The following is a 25,876-nucleotide window of genomic DNA, read 5'->3' as shown; positions in this document are numbered from 1 at the left end:
TCAAGGGAGAAGAGCAGAGAGCGGGACCCAACCCAGAGAAGCAGTGATGCCTGAAATGGAGGCAGAGATGATGATGTGGAGAGATGGAGCAGCTGGAGACTTTAGATCCAGAAAGGGAGAGTGATTGTGTGCTGAAAACCAGGGGGCACGGGGGAAGGATTGCATGGAGGGGATTGTAACCATGGCAATGATACCATATACGATAGAATAAATGTAAAACTAACGTTCTCCCATGTAAACTATCACATAATTCACAATGAAACATTAAAAAAAAAAAGAAGAAAGAATGAAAGAAATCAAAGGATGTATTACATTAGGCAAATCTGCTGCACAGGAACTTTTTTAAAGTGTTGAAGAGCAAAAATGTCAGCTTGAGGACTAAGGTGCGCCTGACCCAAGCCATGGTATTTTCAATAACCTCATATACATGTGAAAGCTTGATAGTGAATAAGGAAGACCATAGAAGAATTGATGCTTTTGAGTTGTGGTGTTGGAAGAGAATATTGAAAGTGCCATGGTCTGTCAAAAGAACCAACAGATCTGTGTTGGAAGAAGTACAGCCAGAGTGCTGCTTGGAGGCCAGGATGACCAAACTTTGTCTCTCATATTTGGGCATATTGTCATGGGGGACCAGTCACTAGAGAAGAATATCATGTTTGGTAAGGTGGAGGGTCAGAAAAAGGGGAGACTCCTAGCGAGATGGATTGGCCAAGTGGCAGCATCAGTGGGCTCAGGCGTAACTGAGAGTGGCCCAGGATTGGGCAGTGTTTCGTTCTGTTGTACATAGCGTCGCTATGACTCAGTACCAACTTGATGGCATCTAACAACAGTACACTAAAGGGCTTGAAATAATATCTATGCAAAATACAAGCAAGGAAGAATGAGAAAATAAAAACATTATATTCCAAACCACCGAGACAATTACTCACGATGCCACAGTGTCTGGCCTTCCAGACTTGTTGTTTGGTGCCATCGAGTTGCCTCTGACTCATTCGCAGTCCTGTGCATACAGCCTGGTCCTGGCCCATCCTCCTAATTGGTGCCATGTTGCAGGCCGATGTTGCAGCTGCTGTGTTAATCCATCTCTTTGGGGGTTTTGCTCCAAGGACTGGTCCCTCCACAGTACAATAGAGAAAGTCACCATTTTCCATCTAAGGAACATTCTGATTGTACTTCTTCCAAGACATTTGTTTATTCTGGCAATCCATGGTACTTTCAATATTCTTCGCCAACACCATAATTCAGATGCATCCATGCTTTTACAGTCTTCCTTATTCTTTGTCCAGCTTTCACATGCATCTGAGACTATTGGAAATACCATGGCTTGGGCAGGCGCACTTTAGTCCTTTGACGTCTTTGCTTTTTAATACTTTAGTGTGGCAAGACCTGGGGACTCTTGGGCCCAGAGTCAGTGACATAGCCATAGAGGACTAGAGGGGAGAGTGAAGCGTCCAGCTGATAAGAAGAGAGGGCACATAAGAACATCCACACTTACAGATAATACCCACTTGACCTGGCTTCAAAGACTGGACTATCAGAACTCAACTAGAAGAAGAAAGAAAAGGAAAAAAGGAGTAATCTGATACAATTTGATGAACTTGACCTACACCTGTGGATGCAATAGCTCAAAAGGGAACAAATCTTTACAGCGAGGATCATTCCCACCCCCTCCATACACAGAGTAGACAGGGAGGGGCAACTGGGACATTGGTTACCCAAAATGGTAGGGGGGCCACAAAGGCAAGATGTGACTGACTTACAAGCTTTCAAGAGGGAACCTAGATCCCAAGGGCAAGGAGGAAGGTAGAATCTCCACTGAGTAGTATCCAATCTGCCTGGGCGGGGCTGATGAAAGGAGATGCAGATAGGTTTTTTGTGGTACAATAGTGGATAATTATTATCAGGACTGATTGTGAGGGTTGGAAATGTAAAGGTAGACGTTTTGTAGCAAAAGGAAGGGAGTGATTAACTTTGCAGTCTAGGAGCGGAGGTCCCTGGGACCATCAAGGGAAAAGAGCGGAGAGTGGGACCCTACCCAGAGAAGTAGTGATGCTAGAGATGGAGGCAGAGATGATGATGTGGAGAGATGGAGCAGCTGGGGACTCTAGACCCAGAGAGGGAGAAGGGCTGTGTGCAGACGACTAGGGGAAGGCTTGCAGTGTATACCTTTTGGTTGGTTGATGATGCATGGAAGGGGATTGTAACCATGGCAATGAAACGATATACGATAGGATCAATGAAAAGCTGATGTTCTCCCATGTAAACTATCACATAATTTACAATAAATCATTTAACCATTTAAAAAAAAAAAAAAGTCTCTTGCAGCAGATTGGCGCAATGCATTATTTCGCTGATTTTTTTGACTACTGCTTCCGTGAGTGTTGATTGTGGATCCAAGTAAAATGATGCCAAGTTTCTCTTCATACAGTTCAGCTCCTCAGATTATTTGCTCAGCATACAGAATGAAAAAGCCTGGTGAAAGGATACAATCCTAACACACAACCTTTCTTGATTTTACTGTCTCTCGATCTATCTATAGGTTCTGCACGAGCACAATTCTAGACTCTTACTCTTTGCAATGTTATCCATAGTTTGTTATGATTCACACAGTCAGGGTGAATAATCAGTAAAACACAAGCCAGCCAAGAGCCATCTCACATCAGCAGTGATAGCCTTCATTCCATGTCCTCTTCTGAATCCAGCTGAATTTACAACAGTTTTTAAATGTTCTTCAGCAAAGTTTTAGTTGCATGTGATATTAGTGATATTTTCAATAATTTCCTCATTCTATTGGGTCAGCTGACTTTAGAATGGGCACAGATATGCATCTGTTCCGTTCAGTTGGCATAGGTTAGTGAGTGCCTCCAGAGTGACATCAGCTTGTTGAAACATTTCAGTTGGCATTCCATCAATTCCTTGTTTTTCACTACTGCTTTTAGTGTAGCTTGGCTTCTTTCTTCAGTACCATCGGTTCATGATCATAGGGTACCTTCTGAAATGGTTGAATGTCGACCATTTCTTTCTGGCACAGTGATTCTGTATTTCTTCCACCCTCTGATGCTTTCTGCATTGTTAAATATTTTCTCCATTGAATCTTTCAATATTACAAGTTGAGGCTTGAATTTTTTCTTCACTTCTTACAGCTTGAGAACTGATGAGCATGTTATCCCTAAGTCCAGGTCTTTGCACATTCATTACAATACTTTAGTTTGTTTTCTTGTGCTACCCTTTGAAATTTTCTGTTTAGCTCAGTTGCTTCATCGTTTCTTCCATTTATGGTAGCTACTCTACATTCAAGAGCAAGTTTCAGAGTCTCTTCTGACATCCACTTTGGTCGTTTCATTCCTGTCTTTTTAATCACCTTTTGCTTTGTTCAGATATGATGCTCTTGATGTCATCACACACCTCCTCTGGCCTTTGATCATTTGTGTTCAGTGCCTCGAGTCTGTTCTTGAGACGGTCTCTAAATTCAGAGGATATGTATTCAAGGTTAAATGTTAGCTCTCAAGTTTTCTTCAGCTTTAAATTAAACTTGCATGTGAGCAATTGATGGTCTGTTCTACAATCATCCCCTGGCCTTATTTTGGTTAATGACACTGAGAGTTTCTTGATTGTCTCTTCCCACAGATGTAGCTAATTTTATTCCTGTGTATTCCATCTGGCGAGGTCCACAGGTATAGTGACCATTTATGTTGTTGAGCAAAGGTCTTGCTATAAATAAGTCATTTGGTCTTAGGAAATTCTATCGTGCCATCTCCAGCATTATTTCTATCACCAAGGACATATTTTCCAACTACTCGTACCTCTTTGTTTCCAACTGTGGCAGTCCAATCACCAGCACTTATCAATGTATGTTAATTTCATGTGTGATCAATTCCACCTGAATTAATTGGTAGACTTCTTCAGTTTCTTCATTATTAGCTTTGATGATTGGTGTACACATTTGAATAATAGTTGTAGTAACTGGTCTTCCTTGTAGGCAAGTAGATATTATTCTATTGCAGACAACTTTGTACTTCGTGATAGACCTTGAAATATTCTTTTGATGATGAGTGCTAAACCATTCCTCTTTAACTTTCATTCCTGGTACAGTAAGCCATCTGATTCAAAGTGGACAATACCTGTCCATTTCAGTTCATAATGTCTGGGATTATCTGTCTTTATGCATTACATTTCATTTTTGATGATTTCGTTTTCCTAGATGTATACTCTGTTCAGTCCACATTCTGATTGTTAATGGACATACAGCTGGTTCTGCTCATTTTGAGTTATGCCCCGTCAGCAAATGAAGGCCCCTAAAGCTTTGTTCTAAACACATCATTAAAACTGACTCTACTATGAAGATACATCTCTTCCTCCGTTGTATGGAGTGCCTTCCAACCTGAGCAGACTTACCTTCCAGCACTATATATCAGGCAGTGTTTCGCTGCCATTTGTAAGGTTTCAGGGACTAAGCTCTCAGAAGTTGACCGCCTCTCCTTAGTGTAGAAGCTGTGCTGAGACCTGTCTACGGTGAGTGACCCTGCTGGTATTTGGAACACCAGTGCCATATTTTCCAGCATCAAGCAATACACAAGCCACCACAGTGCAACAGACATGTGGGGTCCAAACCTGTTATTGTTAAGTGCCGTTGAGTCTATTCCAACTCATAGCAACCCTGAATAGAGTTTCCGAGGCGTTAAATCTTCACAGGAGCACAAAGCCGCCTCTTTCTCCCACAGAAGGGATGGTGGGCATTAACCGCGGACCTTGTGGTTATAAAGCTGTCCAGAGCTTATCGTATGGAGCCATCACACTCCCTGCAGACCTGTTGTTGTTAAGTGCCATCGAGTTGGTACTGACTCGTAGTGACTCTGTGTGCAACAGAACGAAACACTGCCCAGTCCTGGGTCAGTGTCATAATCGTTGTTACTCCTGGGCCCATAGCTGCCACCACTGTGCTAATCCATCTTGTTGGGGGTCTTCCTCTTTTTCTCTGACCCTACACTTTACCAAATATGAGATCCTTTTCCAGTGTCTTGTCCCTCCTGGCAATATGTCCGAAGTATGAGAGACGAAGTTTGGCCATCTTGGCCTCCAAGGAGCACTCTGGCTGCACTTCTTTCAACACAGATCTGTTGGTTCTTTTGGCAGCCCATGGCACTTTATTCTCCTCCAACACCGTAACTCAGAAGCATCAATTCTTCTGTGGTCTTCCTTATTCACAGTCCAGCTTTCGCATGCATATGAGGTTATTGAAAATACTATGGCTTTGGGTCAAGCGCACCTCAGTCCTCAAATTGACATCTTTGCTCTTCTACACTTTAATGAGGTCATGTGCAGCAGATTTGCATAATGCAGTATGTTATATGATTTCTTGACTGCTGCTTCCATGACTGTTGGTAGTTGATCCAGCAAAATGAAGTCGTTGACAACTTCAGTCTTTTGGCATTAGGCATATCAGAATGCCATACTGAATGTACTGTTTTTTAACCTTTTTTTCAATAACCATCTTCCACCTTTTCCATTTCAGTTAGTTTTCATTTTAACTAATACCAAGACCATTTTTTCTAATTTTTCCTGTGTCTTTTACAGCTGGCCAGATCCAAAACAGCATCCAATCTGACACTATACATTTTTTTTTTTTCCTTCCGTATTTTAATCTCTCAGAAGAGTTGACAAGCTTTTTCCTTAAAGGGCTAGATGGTAAAGATTTTAGGTTCTTCAGCCTCATCCGCCCTAGTGCTGCTCTCATCTGCTCTGTCAGAGTAGCCCTGGCTCCTTGCAGACACGTGGGCCTGGCTGTGTTCTCAGGAAGCTTCCACCCACTGCCCTGGAGTCCACTCCTTCTCCTGGCAGGCTTACTCCTGTCTGAGTAGAGCTGTACTCTGTAGGTGCCCAGGGCTGAGTTTTTGGAGCTAGGTCGCCAAGGCTTTCTTTCATTCTACCTATGGGTGTACTTGAACCCCCAGCTTTTGGTTAGCATTGAAACTTGAGGAAGTGAAATTTGGATATTATTTCCATGTGTCGTGAAACATTATTATTATTTTGGATTTTCAGCCCTTTAGAAATGTAGAATGTGGCCTGTTGGTCATTGTTTTTCAACCCCTTGATCTAGGACAGTCCCTTTTTCATGTCACATTGAAGCAGCTAGGCTGATTGCCTCTCTTCTGATTTGTTTGCTCTGTGGTATGTCTTGGGATTTGTTCCTCAATTATGTCTATTTCCTGTCATCTTGAAGCTGCGTCTAAAAGCTAAGGGAATCTAAAATGATTTTAAAGGCCCTGTTTGCTGTCCCTTGGGTCACAAATGACATTGGCATGGCATAAGCACACAGCCAAACAGTGAGGCTACAGTGGGGAGATCAGTTAAATAAAGAGGATTTTGATGGCTTTATTTTTGTGGTTGCATCATGCTTGCGTTTTATGTACAGAACGGATTAGCCTCTGACTATTTGACGTTGCAGTCTTGGATTAAGTTAACCTCTTAATGCAATATGACAGTATAGCTCATGTTGACTAAAATACCATTTGTTGTTGGCATGGTACAGTATTTTAGCTGTTTCTGTCCTTCGATGCATTACCTAAGTCATGAGTTTTGGTGATAAATATCTTCTGACTCTGGAGTCCATGTAATTCTTTCCATGTCTGTACTACCCTGAGTAATAATAGTTGCATTTTGTAGGGTGTTTTGTTTGCAAAACACTCTGGTAGTCTTTTTCTGATTCAAACCACATTTCCTCCCTGGGAGAAGTTCTACAATGAGGAATTAAGCTCCAAAAGCGCTAGTGATTTGCCAAAGACCATTCAACTAATAAGTGAGTAGAGCCAAGAATTCTGACCCCAAAGCCCATGTCTGTCCATTCCCTAGTGGCTAATTCACTTCCCAATTGTACTGTATGTTTTGAAATTTGTTGGCAGATTGGATACTCTCAATTGATGAGTTTGAAATTTCCCCTGATCCCTTATTGGCACGCAAGTTATCCTTCTCTTCCTGCAGATGTTTGCAGGCCAGTGAGTGGGCCCTGAGGAAACAGACAGAAATGTCATGGACTTCAGGAAGAGAAACCTTTTTGTGGTTGTTGTGTACCATCGAGTAGGTTCCAACGCATAGCAACCCTGTGTAAGGTTTCCGAGGAGTGGCTGGTAGGTTTGAACCGTCGACCTGGCAGTCAGCAGCCCAGTGCTGATCCTACAGCACCACATTACGACTGCAGGAAGAGACAATACTTGTGACCAAGTCTCGTGATTACATTCAGCAGCCTGTTCCTCAAAGGAGCGAAGCAGCTCTGATACCTACTGGCTGAGGAATGTGTTCCAGGCCAACCAGAATGTCAGGAAGAAAAGGGCCAAGAGCTGTGAGGTAGAAAAGGCTCTTGCCAAAAAGAGGGGAAGTTGATGACTGAACCAGTTCAGAATACTAACTGGCTCAGCCACCAACTTTGTTGTTGTTTGTGTTAGATGCCATCAAGTCGGTACTGACTCATAGCAACCCTGTGCACAAAAGAACAAAACCCTGCCCGATCCTGGGCCATCATCACTATTGTTGTCACACTTGAGCCCATTGATGCTGCCACTTGGCCAATCCATCTTCCTGGGGCTCTTCCTCCTTTTCTCTGACCCTCCACCTTACCAAACATGATTTCCTTCTCCAGCAACTGGTCCCTCCTGACAGTATGTCCCAAGTATGAGAGACAAAGTTTGGCCATCCTCGCCTCCAAGAAGTACTCTGACTGTACTTCTTCCAATACAGATCTGTTGGTTCTTTTGGCAGCCCATGGCACTTTCAATATTCTCCTCCAACACCATCACTCAAATGCATCAATTCTTCTATGGTCTTCTTTATTCATTGTCCAGCTTTCACATGCATATGAGGTAATTAGAAATACCATGGCGTGGGTCAGGTGCACCCTAGTCCTCAAGCTGACATCTTCGCTCTTCAACATTTTAAAAAGTTCTTGTGCAGCAGATTTGCCTAATGCAATATATCCTTTGATTTCTTGGTTGCTGCTTCTGTGAGTGTTGATAGTTGATCCAAGAAGAATGAAGCCATTGACAACTTCAATTTTTTCTTTGTTGATAAGAATGTTGTTTATTGGTGTAGTGGTGAGGATTTTTGTTTTCTTTGCATTAAGATGCAATCAATATCAAAGGCTGTGCTCTTTGATCTTCATCAGTAAGTATTTTAAGTCCTCATCACTTTCAGCAAGCAAGGTTGTATCATCTGCATATTGTAGGTTGTTAATGAGTCTTCCTCCAATCCTGATGCCATTTTTCTTCATATAACCCAGCTTCTCATACTGTTTGCTCAGAATACAGGTTGAATAAGTATAGTGAAAGAATACAACCCTGTCTCACACCTTTCTTAATTTTAAACCATTCAGTGTTTCCATGTTCTGTTTGAACAACTGCCTCTTGGTCCGTGTACAGATTCCTCATGAGCACAATTAACTTTTCCAGAATACTCATACTTCACAATGTTGTCCATAGCTTGTCATGATCCACACAATCGAAAACCTTTGCATAGTCAATAAAGCACAGGGAAACATCTTTCTGATATTCTCTGCTTTCAGCCAAGATTGTCGGACATCAGCAATGATATCCCTCATTCCACGGCCTCTTCTGAATCTGGCTTGAACCTCTGGAAGTTCTCTCAGTGTATGCTTGCAGCTGTTTCTATATTACCTTTAGTTAAACTTTACTAACATGGGATATCAAAGATACTGTACGATGATTTCTGCATTCCATTGGGACACCTCTCTTTGGAATGGGGACAAATACGGATCTCTTCCTATCAGTTGGCCAGATAGTTATCTTCCAAATTTCTTGGCAGAGATAAGTGAGTGCCTTCTGTGCTGCCTCACTTTCTTGAAAGCCACCAACTTTAGAAGTCCCTAAAGCCCAGGAGTCTGAGTCCCACAGCTGAATGGGACATTAACTCTTTGACAACCCATGGTACATATGAGTACCACTTACATCTTCCACTTCTGGGGTTTCTTGGGAAGTTTTCCCCCACATATAGTACATGGGACTTGTATAGCTGTGCAAAACCAGAGGAAGTTCACTGGTAACATATCGCTGTGTTGGGAGATTATTGTTTGAGGTGGTACAACCTGGAGGGTAATTGTGTAAAACTCTGCTCTCTGGGCTTTTGTACAGCAAGGTAAGCCTTATAAGTATATTGCCTGTTTCTTGTGAGCCCCTGAGAAGGAGCGGTGAATTTCTTTTCCATGCCTCATCCCACCTCTCCTACCACCAGAGTCAGTCAGGGTATACCCCCTACATAACACTTTTTGTTAGTCATAGCTAATAAAAAGTTAAAAATACTCAGTTGTTCGTATGCATTCTGTTACCAAAAAGCCATACTACAAAGTCTTTACAAACCAAAAATGATTTGCTAAGAAAAGGGTTACTTCCCCTGGGACTCAGAACCTTAAAGACTAACCCACTTCTGGAAGGCAGTTCTAAGAGGAAGTGACAGCTCAGGATTGGCTTCAGCCAGTATCTCCTGTGGGAGACACTGAAGGACAAGTTAGCATCCCTGCCACTTAGGCTGGGGGCTACACAAACTGAGCCTCGTAGCTAATCTCACCTTAGCTGTTAAAGTAGGCTCATATATATGGGTGAGAATGGTCATGCAACCCAAAAGAACGTAATCAAGGTTACTGAATCATACATGTAGGAACTGTTAACTTGGAGTATGTTCTGCTGTGTGTATTCTCAGCAACCAACATTAAATTATTTTTTTTAAGTTATGCTAATTATATTTGAGAGGATCATATTTTGAATATATTGGGTTAAATAAAATAATAAAATTTCCAAGAGCCAAGTAAAGTAAGGATTACAAAGGCGCCCTTACTACCTTTGCTGGCTTTCCCGTATCCCTTTTTTTCCTGGTAAAAGATTGCTCCAGGAACATGGACATCTCACTGAAGGAGGGAAAAGGGACGAGAAGAGGCATGCCATTCCTGTGGTGCCAGTCATCCCCTGTATTAGCTGACAGTGGGTTAGACCCTGGATGGGTGGACGGATGGACAGGCAGGAGATTGTTTGAGGCAGGAAGGCCTCTCCTCTGTTCCCTGGATCTACCTTTTCTCCAGCGTCCTTACTTGAGAAGAAACTAGATAGTGATTTCTTCTGATCTGGGCCATTGCATTTGTAGTATTCAATGATGTGTGCATGTTAATAGCCCTCCTAAATGGGGGTCCAGGAGGCCTGATGTGGTGCTGTGGGCGAAGCTCCGGACTGCTATTAACAAGATCAGTGGTTCATACCCACTAAGCACTCCTCAGATACCCTCTACAGGGTTACTCTGAGTCAGAATCAACTCAATGACACTTACCAACAGGGGAGACCGTTGGTGAATTCACCATCCCATCCATACATGCCGTTACCCAAATGTGCTTAGCAGTGTTCTGCGTCGTGTCTTCTTCCTCTTGCTGTTTCAATGCCTGGAACACTCTACCCATCAGCCCTTAGGTTGCCCACACTCCCGTTCGTCTTTCAAGGTCTGTCTGAATGTTGGGGCAGCTCGGAGAAACCAGAGGAGACCATACCAAGGAGAAGCTGAAACTGGGCAGAAACACTGCAGCGTTTGTTGATGACAAGTAGCCCTCATGCCACCCTGTTCTTCTGGTGCTGAAAACTAAGGCAGGAAGGCCTTTTTCTTGCCCATGACTGTGCCATTCTGGCTTCACCGTTCATTATTCCCTTTTCCTTACATGTGTAACAGAATTGCTCAAGTAGTGCACTTGATTTAGGGGAACAAGTAACTCTTCATTGATGGAGGTGGTTTTGTATGCTGTATGATAATCAGCAGTGTCCAGGAGCCCTGGTAGTGCAGTGGTAAAGCACTCAGCTGCTAACCAGTAGGTTGGCAGTTCAAACCTACCTAGCCACTCCATGAGAGAAGGATCTGTTCCCATAAAGATTGTTGTTAAGTGTCGTCGAGTCAGTTCCGACTCATAATGACCCTGTATAGAGTTTCCAAGGAGCAGCTGTGGGTTTGAACTACTGACCTTGTGGTTCACAGCCTATTGCTGATCCTATCCTGCAGCACCGCACCAGAGTCCAAACTGTATGTTGTTGTTGGTAAGTGCTGGCAAGTCAGTTCTGACTCATAGTACCCTATATAGTGTTTCCAAGGAGCAGCTGGTGGATTTGAAAAGCCGACCTTGTGGTTCACAGCCTATTGCTGATCCTACAGCACCACACCAGGAGTACCCATAAAAGATCTGTTGTTGTTGTTGTTGTTGTTAAGTGCCGTCGAGTCCGTTCTGACCCATAGTGACTTAGGAAACCCTGTGGGGCGCTTCTCTGCCACATGAGGTCACTGAGTCAGAATCAGCTCACTTATAACCAACAACAGCATGGTCCCTACCCACTGTATGTTATCAGCACTCCTCTCCTGGCACACATGTCAGGGTGGAAGGACGTGCTGCCCTGCAGATGCAAGATATCTTACCATCTTTGAAAGCTCATACCTGTCCATACCCTGAGTCCTGGTGTGGGCTGTAGGATAAGCACTGGACCGCTAACCATAAGGTTGGTGGTTCAAACCCACCAGTCACTCCTCAGAAACCCTATACAGGGTCTTTGTGGGTCAGAACCAAGTCTATGGCACTTAAAAACAACATCCATACCTGTATGCACAGTGTTCTTCCTTTGTGCTCCCATGCAGTTAGGAAAGCAGCCATTAGGGAAGCAGACAGCCACGATTCCTTACTTGGTGCCTCACGAGGCTCATAGTCCACGTATTGTCTGTGGTTGTTGGTAGTTCCCATTTAGATATTCATTCCCTGGAGGACAAGACCAGTGTTGCTGCTCATTTATTTCTAAGTACCCTAACTCTGTACACTGTATTTCTGTATTTGGCATCGAGTTGCTCTGTAGGAGCACTTGATGAATACAGAAAATACATCACTCCTCCTTCTCTGCAGCTCCTCATCTTGTGTCCTCAGTTCAGGCTCTTCATTACAAATCTGGGCCACTTGTCCCCTTCAAGTCCCGCCTTCCACAAAGATGCCAGAATTAGATGTCCAGAAGCAAATCTTCTCCCCTGCTTATTGCCTCTAGCATTTTATAAAGACCTGGGTCTGACCTCTCCCTTCCCTACACTTCTCTCCAGCAGCAGGGATTCACTGGACCTCTCCACAAGCACCAAGCTATGTACCACACCCCCACACCAACATCTTGCTGCCCCTCTGTCAGCAGACAGCCCTCTCCCACTGGGTAACGAATTCATCTTTTAGAATTCAGGAGCCTCTTCTGAACCAGCGAGCAGACTCGGCTTGGTATTCTGTGTCTCATGGTGCCAGCACTTGCTGCTTCTGTGCTAATTGTCTGTTTAATTGCTCTGTCCGAGCTATTCCGCAGGGAGTTTGTTGACAGCAGGAATTGGATCTTGCTCATCTTTGTAGCCCAAGCATCTAGCACAGTTGGCCAATAGTGGGCACTTGGATATTGTTTGAGAGAATGACTGAGTGTATGAATGAAAAGTTTAGTAGGAGGGGACTTTATTTACAGTAGAAGTTTCAAATTGAAGTTCTTTAACGATTAATCATTCATTGTGTTTTTGCTTTCCACAGATATTGGCATCAACTTGACAGACCCTATGTTTAGAGGAATTTATAGGGGAGTTCAAAAACATCCAGGTAAATTTTTTTATTGGGGTAAATCATTTCTCTATAAATACAAGTTTTCTCTCCCAAAAAGGAGATTTTGTTTGTTTGTTTAAGTATGAATTCATTCCTACCATTGAAATATTAAAGAACTCTTGGATCCTAGATAAAAATAAGCTACGTTCATAGTGGAGCACCTGTAAGCTGTTAGAGCACGGTGGGGAGCTCTTACAGAGCACCTGACGTAGCACCTGTTAAATAAGCCCTGTCTTACCTGTTGTTGTTAAGTGCCGTCATCTTGGATCCAACTCATCTTGACCCTGTATAGGGTTTCTGAGGAGTGGCTGGTGGGTTTGAACTGCCAACTTGGTTAGCAGTCCAGTGCTTATCCTACAGCACCACCTGTGTTGTTGTTGTTAAGTGCTATCGAATTGATTCCAACTCATAGTGACCCTGTATAGGATTACTGAGACGTGGCTGTGAATTTGAACTGCTGACCTTGCAGTTCAAACCAACCATGTAGTCCAGTGCTTATCCTACAACGCCACACCAGGACTCCTGTAGAAATGTGTAATTTTATATAACCATGTGAAGAAGAAAGGTCTGGCAATCTCCTTCTAGAAATCAGCCGATGAAAACCCCATGGCTCACAAAGTTCACCATTTCTTCCTGCTGTATGTAGGATCACAGTGAGTCAGGGGCCAGCTCAGTGACAGCTAACACAGCATGACCATATGCACAAAAGACAAACAGTTGTTGGTGTTTAATTAAATAATTAATCACGGGCACTGGAGTCCTGGTGTTGCGCTGTAGGATCACACTGGACTACAAAATCGGCGGTTCAAACTTACCACCCACTCCTCGGAAACCCTGTACAGGATCGTTATGAGTCGGAACCAGCTCGACAGCACTTCAAACAACAACAATGCTAAAATCTTTAAAAGTTGAATGTTGGTATTGCTAATTTTTCATAAACACCTTTTCAGCTGGTTGATGCAGGAACAATAGGACTAAGGAGGATTAAGGTACACTACAGTGTGCCTTCCTTGTTCCTTCCCCACTTTCTCTCCAGTTCCTCAGAGAGAGAAAGCTTAAGGGGGCTTCTTTTCATCCTATCAAGTTTATTTATATAAAAGACCTGATGTGCCACTTGTGAGATGAAAAAGCAGGAAGTGATGGTGGCAGGAAGCTAGTCTTTGAACCTGCTGTGACTATTGTCTCAGAAAACTGACCCTCCCTGCCACTGTGTTGATGCAAACAGGAAGATGTCGTGGTTCTGGATGGTGGTGAAATTCCCATTTAACAAAGCTGAGTCAGGAGCCAAGCTTACTGTAGTCCTTAGTACTGAGTGAGTGCTCCCCTAAGGGAACGTGAGGTGTCCTTAAAAGGAGAAAAGTGAATGGTAACTTCCTATGTCTTACTTCAAAACTTACCTATTCTATTTCATGTAGTGTTGCTGATAGTTTTGTACAGTCATATGGTATGTTGACTGTTGCATAAATGATGTTCTGCTTTACTTGCCTATGTAGCAATGAACAGATTTCCTGGTTTGTGACTATGTGTATATGTATGCATGTTTGTGGCTGTGTGCTTAGGAAATAAATTTTATTGTGCTCTATCAGTATGGCTGCAATTTATCATTTCTAGCAAAACTGGTAGTCCTACTTAGTGTTAGTTAAAGTTAATATCTTTTTTCTAGAAGACATGTTAAAACTACTTTAGGAGTAATAGTAATTTAATTCCAGTCACATTGACTGTGATATTTAAATATGAAACTAATAAATGGGTTTTTAAGGATGTAACTTTAATTTTGCTGTCCATTTATTCCAGGTCACTTGGAGTTTAGTAACTGTTGATCTCCCCAGAACCATTTTTGGTTGTAGGCAGCCCTGGGGTTACGGTCAAGCCCCACTCCTATGTGAAGATTGTAGGCAGAGCAGAACCAGCCCTGCCCTGCTCAAAGGTGGCAGCCGCCTGTTCTCCACAGGCCCTGCTCCGCTCCCACGTCTCCCAGTCCAGTGCTGTGACCCATCATTTGTCCCATTCTGGTTACCATGACAAAGTGCCCAGATTGTAAAACTTCATGTCTGTTCCCTGTTTCGCTTTACCGGCTGTGACAGCCCCAGTTCAAATGATTCAAAGCCCAGCTTAACGGGCAAGTAAGAGTCATGCGTAAGGCAGACGTTCATAACCCAGGGACTGCCTCGCCCTTAACAGTGACTTTGGGCATAAAGCAAAGATCAACAGTCGGAAAATAAAAATTCTATTTACTTAATTGGCACAGTAGTTATAGAAATAGAGCATTGACTGAGATGTACAAAGAAATGTTTTTCCTGGCTCTAGAAGATCATTGCAGGGCCCTGGTGTGACACTCTAGAGTAAGCACTGGCCTGCTAACCTCAGGTCTGCAATTCAAGCCCACCAACCACTCCTCAGAAATCCTATAATGGGTCACTGTGAATTGGAACCATCTCGACGGCACTTAAAGATAATGTTGCAGAATTATTCAGAAAATGCTTAGTAAAAATAAACATTTTAAAACAACAAAAGCATAACATGAACACATTTCAATTTTAAGACTTGAATTTGTAGTGAGCTAATTCATGTTGCGCTTGAACCTCCTGATCGAAGTATTCATCAGTTGTGTCATTTGACTTTGGCATACTCAGTGTGACTATTTCTAGGTGTTTTTACTTGAAGGAGAGATCAGTAAGCATTAAGGTAAGTGAATACCTACTGAACAGATTATCTGACTGTGAGCATCTTCTTTTACAGATGACTTACAGGCTGTAATAGAGAGAGCTACTCAGATTGGTGTTAAAAAGGTAACATCTGATTTTTATTACTTTTGAGTTTTTGTTATGCTGAATTTTAGCTAAAAGTCTGCAGAATAGAAGAGAAAGGTAATGCTACCGTTGCCTGCTTTGTGTGTATATTGTCTACATGTAATATTAGCAAGTTACTGGAAATAAAATTTCAAAGTAATCATTTCACAGGAATGTGCTACACAAACCTCATGAATAGTTCTTCCTTGTGATTAGAAATGTAAATGGCAAAAAATCTTGGAAATTTTTCTTGTTAAAAACTGTATGGGTGACAAAGTATCCCAAGTGGCATCTGTTAATATATTTTATAACATAATCTAGTATTGGTTAGAATGGAACCGTTATTAAGAAGACAGTTATCGATCCCTAAGTCTAGCTTGTTATATGTAGTACGGGTATACCATTCTAAATGACTAAAGGGGACAATGTGACAGTTTGTCTAGCTTGTTATATGTAGTACGGGTATACCATTCTAAATGACTAAAGGGACAATGTGACAGTTTGTCTAGCTTGTTATATGTAGTACGGGTATACCATTCTAAATGACTAAAGGGACAATGTGACAGTTTGTCTAGCTTGTTATATGTAGTACGGGTATACCATTCTAAATGACTAAAGGGACAATGTGACAGTTTATGATTAGATTATTAGGAAAATTCCTACTAGTTTTGCAGAGTTTCAGCAAATCAGTATTAGTTCAATGTCAGATTCTTTAAATACCTATTCCTTTAAATTCGTGAGCCACACATGTGCACGAGATATAAGGCTACATTCCAAAGCACAGCCTCAGAATCTTGGTTGCTGCCACTTCTGAATTAAATCACCCCAGTGTTTGAAAGTGACGTTGGCAACTGAGTGAATTCCGTAGTCTCCAACTCAGATATGATGTTGGTTATTATTCACAAGTAGCCATAAAGGATAAATTACCCTCATTTCTCATTATGGCATCATCCCCTGCTTGGTAAATCACTGGGGATGGTTGCACAGCCCCTCGCTGCCCATGGGGAATTGATTCCAGGAACCCCCAAGGGATACCAAAATCCTCATGGTATATAACCTGTGTGTTACGTCACCTCTAGATTACTTGTAATGCAAGTGCAACATAGATAACACTTTATACTTCTTCTTAACCTCCGTGGGATTGAGATTACTCTGACCACTTGGTAAAACTTTTCAGGGAACCATTCCTCCCCCACATCCTGAAGATTTCCTATCTGCAGTTCATTGTATTTCGGGATGCAGAGGGTCAGCTTCAGGTTTTAACATACAGAACTGCAGTGAGAGTGAAGAAAAAATTAACTGCGAAGCACTTGGTATTATATCTGCCATAAAGCAGACAACCTTCATGGATATAGATGGTGAGAGCTGCCACCAGCATCATTCTGAACTGGGAGAGGGAAATCCACCCACCAGCCTTGCTCATATTTTTTTCATCTACTTGGAAAAGAGATTAATAAAATAAAAAGTAGACTTGATTAGAAACTGTTTTGCCTAATTGTAAGTGCTAGATGTGAACAGCTGGTATAGTAGTAAACAAAGAAGTTTTCCTAGTATGTGTGTTAATATCTTACATCCTACATATACAGATGACTGAGAATTTAATTCTGGCTGTCAGTTCACTAAAGAGAACTGATATTAAGAGGCTTAAATTCTATATGAAGACACCTGCTTATCATTTGCACTTTTCCTTCCATATGTGTGGTGTGCACCTAGAATGTATTCTGATTCATCCTAGCTCAGTGAGACTGTTGGAGCGTGCTTTGAAAACTACCCACTGACGTGTGAAAGCCTCTCCTTTCTAAGAACATGTATCTTCAGCAACATTGTCTCTATGATTACCATCAGCTCTTTAAGACTCTTTCCTCAATTTCTTTAATGTCTGGCTTAAGAGAAAAGACTGCTGAGTTTGTCTTATCCATTTCTATAGTAACCTATTGCCGTCAGTGTTGTGTAGCCTCTGAAAAACTTAATGGTGTGAGAATTAAAAAAACAGTCTCATAGTATTGTCTTAAGAATAATTTTTACATTGCATGTCCACTAAGCATCTTGGACCACGTTTTGAGAACTGTTGAATTAATCAACACCGTTGAAGCACTGGTTTAGATGAATAGAATTCTAAATTCTAGAGTGTGGTTATTCCGCCAGGATCCCTGCCCCCTAGGAGCTCATGGAAAACAGCTGTGGAAATACATTTAAAAACAGGGAGTGACGATTCTGTGTAATGGGGTAGGTAAGTGGGTAGGGGTGGAGTGGAGGTGATCTCTCAGCTGACTTTTAAAAGTAGGGCAAGTCTGTGGGCAGTCAGAGAGAAAATGGCATTCTGGGAAAAAGCAGCAGGAATACATGTTTGGGGACCTGTTGTTGATGCCCTGTTAACTTCAGACTTACTCTCTGTTTCTTCCAATTTCAGTTTATGCTTACAGGTGGGAGTCTGCAAGACAGTAAAGATGCACTGCATTTGGCACAAACAAATGGTATCCTCATATTACTTTTACCAAAAAACAATATGAATTAAGTTATTTTGAAGAAGTCTTTCTGAGAACTGCTTCAGGTATAATACAATGGATCATGATTGTGGAAATACCAGGAAAATGAATTTATTTCAGTGGGACGTGATAAAGATGAAAAAATGCAAAGTATCAGTTGGTATATTAGAACTTTCTCACAACCAAATGCCTCATGGGGCAATTGGTTCCTAGTTTGGAGGTTTAAGCGTGAGACACCTCTGTCTGTTGGAGTCCTGGTGTGGCTCTGTAGGATCAGCACTGGATACAAACCACAAGGTCAGTTGCACCTCAGAAACCCTGTACAGGGTCGCTATGAGTCAGCATCGACTTGACAACAGTTAACAACAACAACAAGCCAGTTAATTGGCTTAATAATGTATTCCATGCTGCTTCCTTTTCCAGACGACCTGAAGAACTGATGCCCAGCTACCAGTACTGAACATTGTGATCAAAGATTATGTAGAAGAATACTTTTCCAAAGGGAGAAAATACAGAACAGAATTTTCAATTCTAGTGGACTGTGACTTTCCAGAGCCATGGAGAGTGGATGAACCCTTAAAATTATTGCCTAGAGAACATCTTTAAATCTTAAACCAGAAACATCCCATGAAATCTTAAAACCAAACCATGGTTTAGTTTAGCTTTTAAAAAAAAAAAAAAGATCTGCCTTGAGCATCATGCTCTTTAAGAACTGTCTATATGGCATCAAAATGACCACAGCAACTTGAAAGGTGAGACAGGAACCTTAGGGGACAGGGAGTTTATGTTAATGAGGCAGGAATAGCTCAGAAAAGAAGGGTGAGAATGGCCGTGATCTTAGTGAGGCATATGCATGTTGTTGTTGGCTGCTGTGGAATTGAGTTTGAACTACTAACCTTGTGGATAAACCGACCTTGCAGTCCATTGCTTGTCCTTCAGCACCGCACCAGGCCTCCAAAACCATGCATATTGTTGTTAAGTGCGGTGGAGTCGTTTCCGACCCATAGCGACCCTGTACAGGGTTTCCGAGGCTGTAAATCTTTCTGGGAGCAGAAAGCCTCATCTTTCTCCCGTGGAACAGCTGGTAGTTTCGATATAGGAACTGTTTAATTGGCTTATGTTTTGCTGTGTACTTAATGACAAAAACCAAAAATAAATAGATTTTGAAGAAAAACTCTTTTTCTTTTTATGAACTTTCCCCAAAAAGTTTTCTCATAGTATTTAAAGATTATCTTTAAATTTCAGTTAATGGGAATTAAAGTTTCAGCTAATGGGAATTATGTTCACTAGGTACATAATTTGACCTCAGTTATTCCTGATGTAAAATGCCTTTGTTTGTTGTGATGTGCTAAAGTTTGATTTGTTTGCTTTCTATGACTTTTTTTTTCTTTTTAAAGAAAGCTTCAGCTATGAAACACGATTTACTGAATATTTATTATGTGGGCTAGACTCCATGCAAGGCCCCATAAATACAGATGAGAAAACAGAATACATAATCACTCAGGCTTACTTTATGATCAGACATTTTGTGTTATTTTAAATAGAAATTTTTTGCAGTTGCTTCTTAGAAATCTTATGTATATATGACCCCTTGTTCATCAGACTCGCTTTATTTAGCGTCTTTATTTTGCCATGCCCCATGTGCTAAACACCAAGGAATAAGATATTTCACATCATTTTTCAAAATACTGATGTGTCCCTTTATGTCTAAAAGTGCATTTAAAGCTTGTTTTGATGGAAATAGTTCTGCAATGCATGCTTCACTTCAGATCTATAGACTGACCCCTTTTTTTTCGTAGTGATTCAGGTCATAAAAAGATCACTTCTCAGAAGTAGTTGAGATGTAGAGAGATATTTCCTTCCAGATTTTGGGAGGCCAAACTTTTCAGTTCTCCATTATTGGCTCTGTTCCACTCCTCCCATTGTGTTTCCGTGCTTCAAATGTGTGTGGAGCTTGTAAGCACCTGTCTGAGAGCCCAAGTAGGTGGTAGGTGTCTATACAGAGAGCACAAAGGCACCGGATATCCTTTTTATTTACTTCTGACTTCACATTTGTATTCCAGACAATGAAAGCTGTCAAAGTCTGGTCTCCAAATAACTGAGCTTTTGTTTTGTCTTCAAAAAACTAACTCCCCTTCCACTTCTTTAAATCAGTCTATTACTATCCTTTCATTTTAACTGCTTCATATTGTTGTTGTTGTTAAGTGCTATTGAGTCGGTCCTGACTCATAGCGACCCTGTATAAGGTTTCCAAGGAGCAACTGGTAGGTTTGAACCACTGACCTTACAGTTAACAGCCATTGCTTATCCTACAGCACCACTGCTGGCTTATATTAATTGCATGCATCAAGACAGTTGCCTTAAAGTGAGTGGAAAGGATAAAATTAGGAGGCAGCATTTCAAGAAGCTGCTTTATTTGCCATTCTACAAGACTCAGTAATAATAGTAAGTTTTTATCAGTGCATTAAGACAATTTTCATCTCCATGCCCTAGTTTGCTAAGATATTTAAATCAAGTTTGAATAGTTTCATGGCTAATGTTAAAAAGTAACCACTTGGGACCATCAGGGGAGACAAGCACAAGCATAATGCGGGACCTTATCCAGAGAAGCAGCAACACCAGAGATGGAGGCAGATATGGGGTCATGGAGAGAGGAAGCAGCTGAGGACTCTAGATTCATAGGAAGAGAGGGACTGAGAGCTGGCAGTCAGAAGGCTGACTTGCAGAATGTGCCCTTTGGTGGTGTAAATTATTATATATGCCTGAGTAGTTTGTTTTTGTTTTGTTTTTTTTTATTTAAAAAAAAAAAAGTTAAAATGACTAGAGAGAAATACTGTTAACTGATGGTACATGGAGGGGATTTTAATCATTGTAATGAAACAAGGTATATGATTTGTTGAATGTTTAACTGATGATCTGCCTTGTAAACTTTCACTCAACTCACAATAAAAACTTAAAAAACACCTCTCCCCGCAAAAAAGTAAACGCTTGAACTTATTGAATTCTTGTGTACTAAGTATGAGTAAGAACAAATCTTTGGAAAGTAACCCTAGACATTATTCTGTGTTAGATATGTTTTTCAGTACAGTTGGTTGTCATCCTACGCGATGTGGTGAATTTGGAAAGGACAACCCTGAGCTTTACTTACAAGAGCTGCTCAGTCTTGCTGAAAGCAATCGTGGCAAAGTTGTAGCCATAGGGGAATGTGGACTTGGTAAGTACCAGCCTACCTCCTAGAGTGGCCTTGTTCCAGTTGATTGTTTTGTCCTATACAAGACCCAAGTAGTTACCGATTCTTTTTATCTTTTCAAGATTTTGACCGACTGCAGTTTTGTCCAAAGGAGACTCAGCTCAAGTAAGGAAACTTGTTGACTATAGAATTGATTGTAAATCTTAGGAGTGATTTTTTTCAATTGCAGTTCAGTTGAGAATATACTTGGATTGAGCATCACGACACATTTTGTGTTTCCTGTTGTCTTTGAGAAGTTAAGTAGAATTGATTCCATGCATGTTGTTGTTGTTATGTGCCATCAAGTTGGTTCCGACTCATAGCTACCCTGTATAGAGTTGCCAAGGAGTGATTGTTGGGTTTGAACTGCCGACCTTGTGGTTCGCAGTCCAGTGTTGATCCTACAGTAGTACCACCCCAGGACTCCTCCATGTATACTTGTACATAATACCTAAGTCATTGTTTGCTCCTGTCGAGGGACTCCATGTGACAGAGGGTAGCTGCTCTAAGGGTTTTCTTGACTGTGGTCTTTACGGGAGCAGATCACCAGTTCTTTCAAAGCTGCTGAGTTGGTTTGAACCACCAACTTTTCGATTAGCATCCAACTGCTTAACACTGTGCCGCCACAGATCCTTATAATTTACAAGGGATAGAAATATATATCTCCCTGAACCATATAATTTGATTGTAACAGTAAAAATAAGGAATGAGTTGTACATGATAGAAACTTTCTGTTGTTGCGGTTGCATTCATACATTAACCCATTCACTAGAATGGTTTAAATACATTTGTGTGGGTGCTATTTAAAAAATTAAGAGTGAAGTATTACGGATTAAATTATGTCGCCCATAATATGTGTTGTATATCGTAACCCTGGCTTCCAAGGAGCATTCTGGCTGTCCTTCTTCCAATACAAATTTGTTTGTTTCTCTGTCAGAACTATGAGGGGCTTCAAAAGTTCATGGGGGAAAAAAAATTATCTTTTCATTCCTTTTTTCCATGAACTTTTTGAAGCCTCCTGTGCTTATAGCAGGATCTTGTGTATCTCATACACACAAGATCCGCCACCCTAGAGGACAGGAGGGCTAACTACCCCAACGGGTCCCTAGGCTGTTCCCTTCATGGATGCCAACTCAGTTCACCCAGTAAGTGGTTCCTGAGTGCCTCCTCAGTGTGATACAACGAAGAATAAGACTTGTTTCTTCAGCTTTTACCATCAAAGCCAAAAAAGAATCAAACCCACGGCTATGACGCAGTTCTAATTTATGGCGGCCATATTGTATGCAGTGCTTCTGAGGTGATAAATCTTTATAAGGAGCAGACAGCCTCATCTTTCTCTCAGAGCAGCTAACTGGGTTTGAACAGCCAACCTTGTGGCTAGCAGCCCAACACTTAACCCATGACTCCACCCAAGGACAAAAGAAGGTAGGGTAAACATTTTTAAAGGATTGGCAGTTGATGTTCAGCTTTAATTAAAAAACAACAACAGATAAAACACTGAATGTCTCAAATGAAGATATCCCAGTAATATTTACAAGTGGGTTATTGTAAAGCAAATAAATCTGCGTGCCTTTTACCTCTCACTCAGTCCCTCTCCCCAGACACATGCAAACAGCATGCAGACCCTAGTCCAGGGACTCCTAGCCCACTGTACTTGTTTCAGCATTTATCACGTTGCATTGAAACTATGCTGTGTGCTACCCCTTCCCCTCCGATGACATCTGCTAGATAAAGGTACTTGATTGCTAGAGTGTTTCTCAGCCCACAGTCCTCTTGGCCAATGGCCAGCACGTAACTAAGTGTTCATTAAATGTTTAATGAAGTGCAAAAGGTCTTTTTGAGTTGTGTAGAGCAGTGTAGATTCAAAAGTCCATAATTAATTTGAACAAAACAGAAAATACTTGAATATATTAAAGGCTGCCTTTTTTTTTTTTCATGCAATTCACCTTTTTTCCCCCCTAAAAAATAACATAATTCCTTTTTGTGTGTACTACTTAACAAATGTCTTCAGTATGGGTTATACCTCACCATTAAACAGAAGTTCTCTTCTGGACCAATGAGTAATATCATGATAAATGGAGAAACAGTTGATGTTATCAAGGATTTTATTTTGTTTGGATCCACAGTCAAGAAATCAAACAACAGATTGCTACAAAAGAGCTCTTTAGATGGAGGCAGAGACGATGATGTGGAGATATGGAGCGGCTGGGGACTCTAGACCCAGAGAGGGAGAGGGTCTGTGCGCTGACAACCAGTGGGCAGACTTATGGGGTATATCCCTGTGGTTGGTTGATGATGTATGGAGGGGATTGTAATCATGGCAATGAAACGATATACGAAAGGATGAATGTAAACCAAATGTTCTCCCATGTAAACTATCACATAATTCACAATAAACCATTTTAAAATTTTAATTAAAAAAAAACCACGCCCTCCTTAAAGTATAAACAAGCAAAGATGTCACTGTGTGGACTAAGGTGCGCCTGACTCAGTGCTGGACAGGGAAAAAGGAGAGCAGAGAAGGACGAACATATTTGAGTTATTGTGCTGGAGAAGAATATTGACTATCCCATGACTGCCGTAAGAACAGACAAAGCTATGGTGGAAGAATTATAGCAGGAATGCTCCTTAGAAGTGAGACTAGTGACTTCATGCTTACTAGAGGTGGAGGGAAAAAGAGGGCAGCCCTCTGTGAGATGGCTTGGCACAGTGACTGCAGCAGTGAGCTCCAACACACCCGACTCTGCAAGGGTGGCACAGGGCTGGGCAGCGTCTGCTTCTGGTACTCTTGGGGTCCATCGCTATGAGTTGAAACTGATGTGACACCATCTAACAGCATCTGTTTTTACGAGAATCCTTATTCTGTGTTTCTGCTCAATATCAGTAATTTCCTGTATAACAGCACATAGGAAATTTGTTGCAAAACGAGGTTCACTCAAGTATAAAGTCCTTCCTTCTTTCACGTAGGTGATCTAAAGTCCACTGATAGACTGGGCCAGCTTCTGTGACCAGAGAATGTGGGGTAGATGTCCAATTTTGCTGAGGTCCATTAGAAAAGGTAGTCAAAAGTAATTACTTGGGAGAACACCCCCAGTCACTCACAACATAAGCCAAACAGCCTTTTACGCCAAAGGATTAATAGTAAAGTACTACCCTTTACCTAGAAAATGTAATGGAAGAACTAGCAGATATTTCTTAAAATAATTTTTAAAAGACTCAAGTTTTTTTCTTCCTGGAAAGTGAACGCTCTCTTCCCAGAAGTTTTATGTGTTGCAGAAACCTCTGCCAACACTGATGTGTTTTACATGCTTGAATGTACTACTGCTTTATGGTCATTTCAAAAGAATAAAGTTGCCTTAATCATTACACACAGTTATTTTTCCCATGCAAAAATAAAATTTTAACAAGGAAATGTTGTTTTTGGCATTATGCAGGTATTTTGAAAAACAGTTTGAGCTGTCAGAACAAACCAAATTACCAATGTTTCTTCATTGTCGTAATTCACATGTGGAGTTTTTGGGTGAGTTAAAATTACATTTTCACTGATTATTTAAATTTTTAACAGGAAGTCATGCAGTTTGCTAAGCATTCTTCCTGTTTGCAATTCACAGACATAATGAAAAGAAATAGAGATCGGTGTGTAGGCGGAGTGGTGAGTATAAAATGGGTGGTCTGTGTGCTAGACACACAAGCATCATGCCTGTGAAGGTTAGCTTCCGAAGTAACTACCATGTCAGCACTGAAGGGGCTATAACTAATTCATCTGAGGAACACGGACATTTTGACAGTTGTGTCTGTGGACCAATGTGATAGAAACATAAAATCACTGTTTTATTTGCAGTTCCTTTGTTTAAAGTACAAGAATGAGTACAAAATTTTGTTGTTCACAGAAACTGCTGTAAATATGAACACTGTGTGCCACCCATTGTTCTGCCTCTTGCATGAGCCATTTTCTAGTGTTCGGTGATCTAAGTGTTAAGCAAACTATAAAGTAATTTTTACACTAGTTTAAGATGATTTAACCATTGTGTGCATCTGCATTTCATCTCAGCTGTGTTCCTTCATGGTTGTCTCCGATCTAGAGGCTTTGCCGTTTTTGCTCTCAGCACTTCTCTCTCTGGCCCCTCAATCGTTAGTCTGGGCATTTCTCATATCCAGTGTCTGCCCGACACTTCATTCCTGGGTCCGTGGTTTGAAGTGCCATCAAGTCAGTTCCAACTCATAGCAACCCTGTATTGGATTTCCGAAGCTATAAATCTTTTCCCTGAGGAGCGGCTGGTGGGCTCAAATTGGCAACCTTGAGGTTTACAGTCCAGTGCTTATCCTACAGAGCCACTGTGTTCCCATACTACTAGTATCACATATATTTCCTGCATTGCTGTGATGTTAATATTACTATGCACATTTTTCTCTGTAGTTTATACCCAGACTCCTGGTGTGGCGCTATAGGTTAATACGCCAGACTGCAAAGCTGTTTGAACTGCAAGGTTGGCAGTTCAAGCTCACCAGCTGCTACTCAGAAACCCTATAGAGTATCACTCTGGGTCGGAACCAACTTGACAGCACTTCACAACAAAATCAATAGATCTTTAGGAAGTGTACTTTGGAATTGAGAGCGGCTTTCATGACAACCCTTGGGGTGACTGGTGGCCCTTACTCCACCATCCAGACTCTACCTTGGGCCCATTTGCTTTATTTCTAAGAAAGAATTCACTTAGATAATTCAGTAACCCAGTAA

The 25,876-nt window shown here is 41.5% G+C and overlaps 1 protein-coding gene across 1 annotated transcript in view; it reads left to right on the top strand.

The window, feature by feature from the left end:
- Positions 1-25,876, top strand: part of TATDN1 (TatD DNase domain containing 1) — a 53,312-nt gene that overhangs the window by 12,628 nt on the left and 14,808 nt on the right. The window contains exons 2-8 of the mRNA XM_006830696.1: positions 12,566-12,631; positions 15,374-15,423; positions 17,834-17,897; positions 20,980-21,123; positions 21,222-21,264; positions 24,573-24,658; positions 24,750-24,790. Of these exons, the coding sequence (XP_006830759.1) occupies positions 12,566-12,631; positions 15,374-15,423; positions 17,834-17,897; positions 20,980-21,123; positions 21,222-21,264; positions 24,573-24,658; positions 24,750-24,790 (494 nt within the window). The remainder of the gene's footprint in view (positions 1-12,565; positions 12,632-15,373; positions 15,424-17,833; positions 17,898-20,979; positions 21,124-21,221; positions 21,265-24,572; positions 24,659-24,749; positions 24,791-25,876) is intronic.

This window comes from Chrysochloris asiatica, unplaced genomic scaffold (assembly GCF_000296735.1).
Source record: "Chrysochloris asiatica unplaced genomic scaffold, ChrAsi1.0 scaffold00001, whole genome shotgun sequence".
Taxonomy (NCBI): domain Eukaryota; kingdom Metazoa; phylum Chordata; class Mammalia; order Afrosoricida; family Chrysochloridae; genus Chrysochloris; species Chrysochloris asiatica.
The sequence above is the reverse complement of the archived record's forward strand: the minus strand, read 5'-3'. Positions and strand labels throughout refer to the sequence as shown.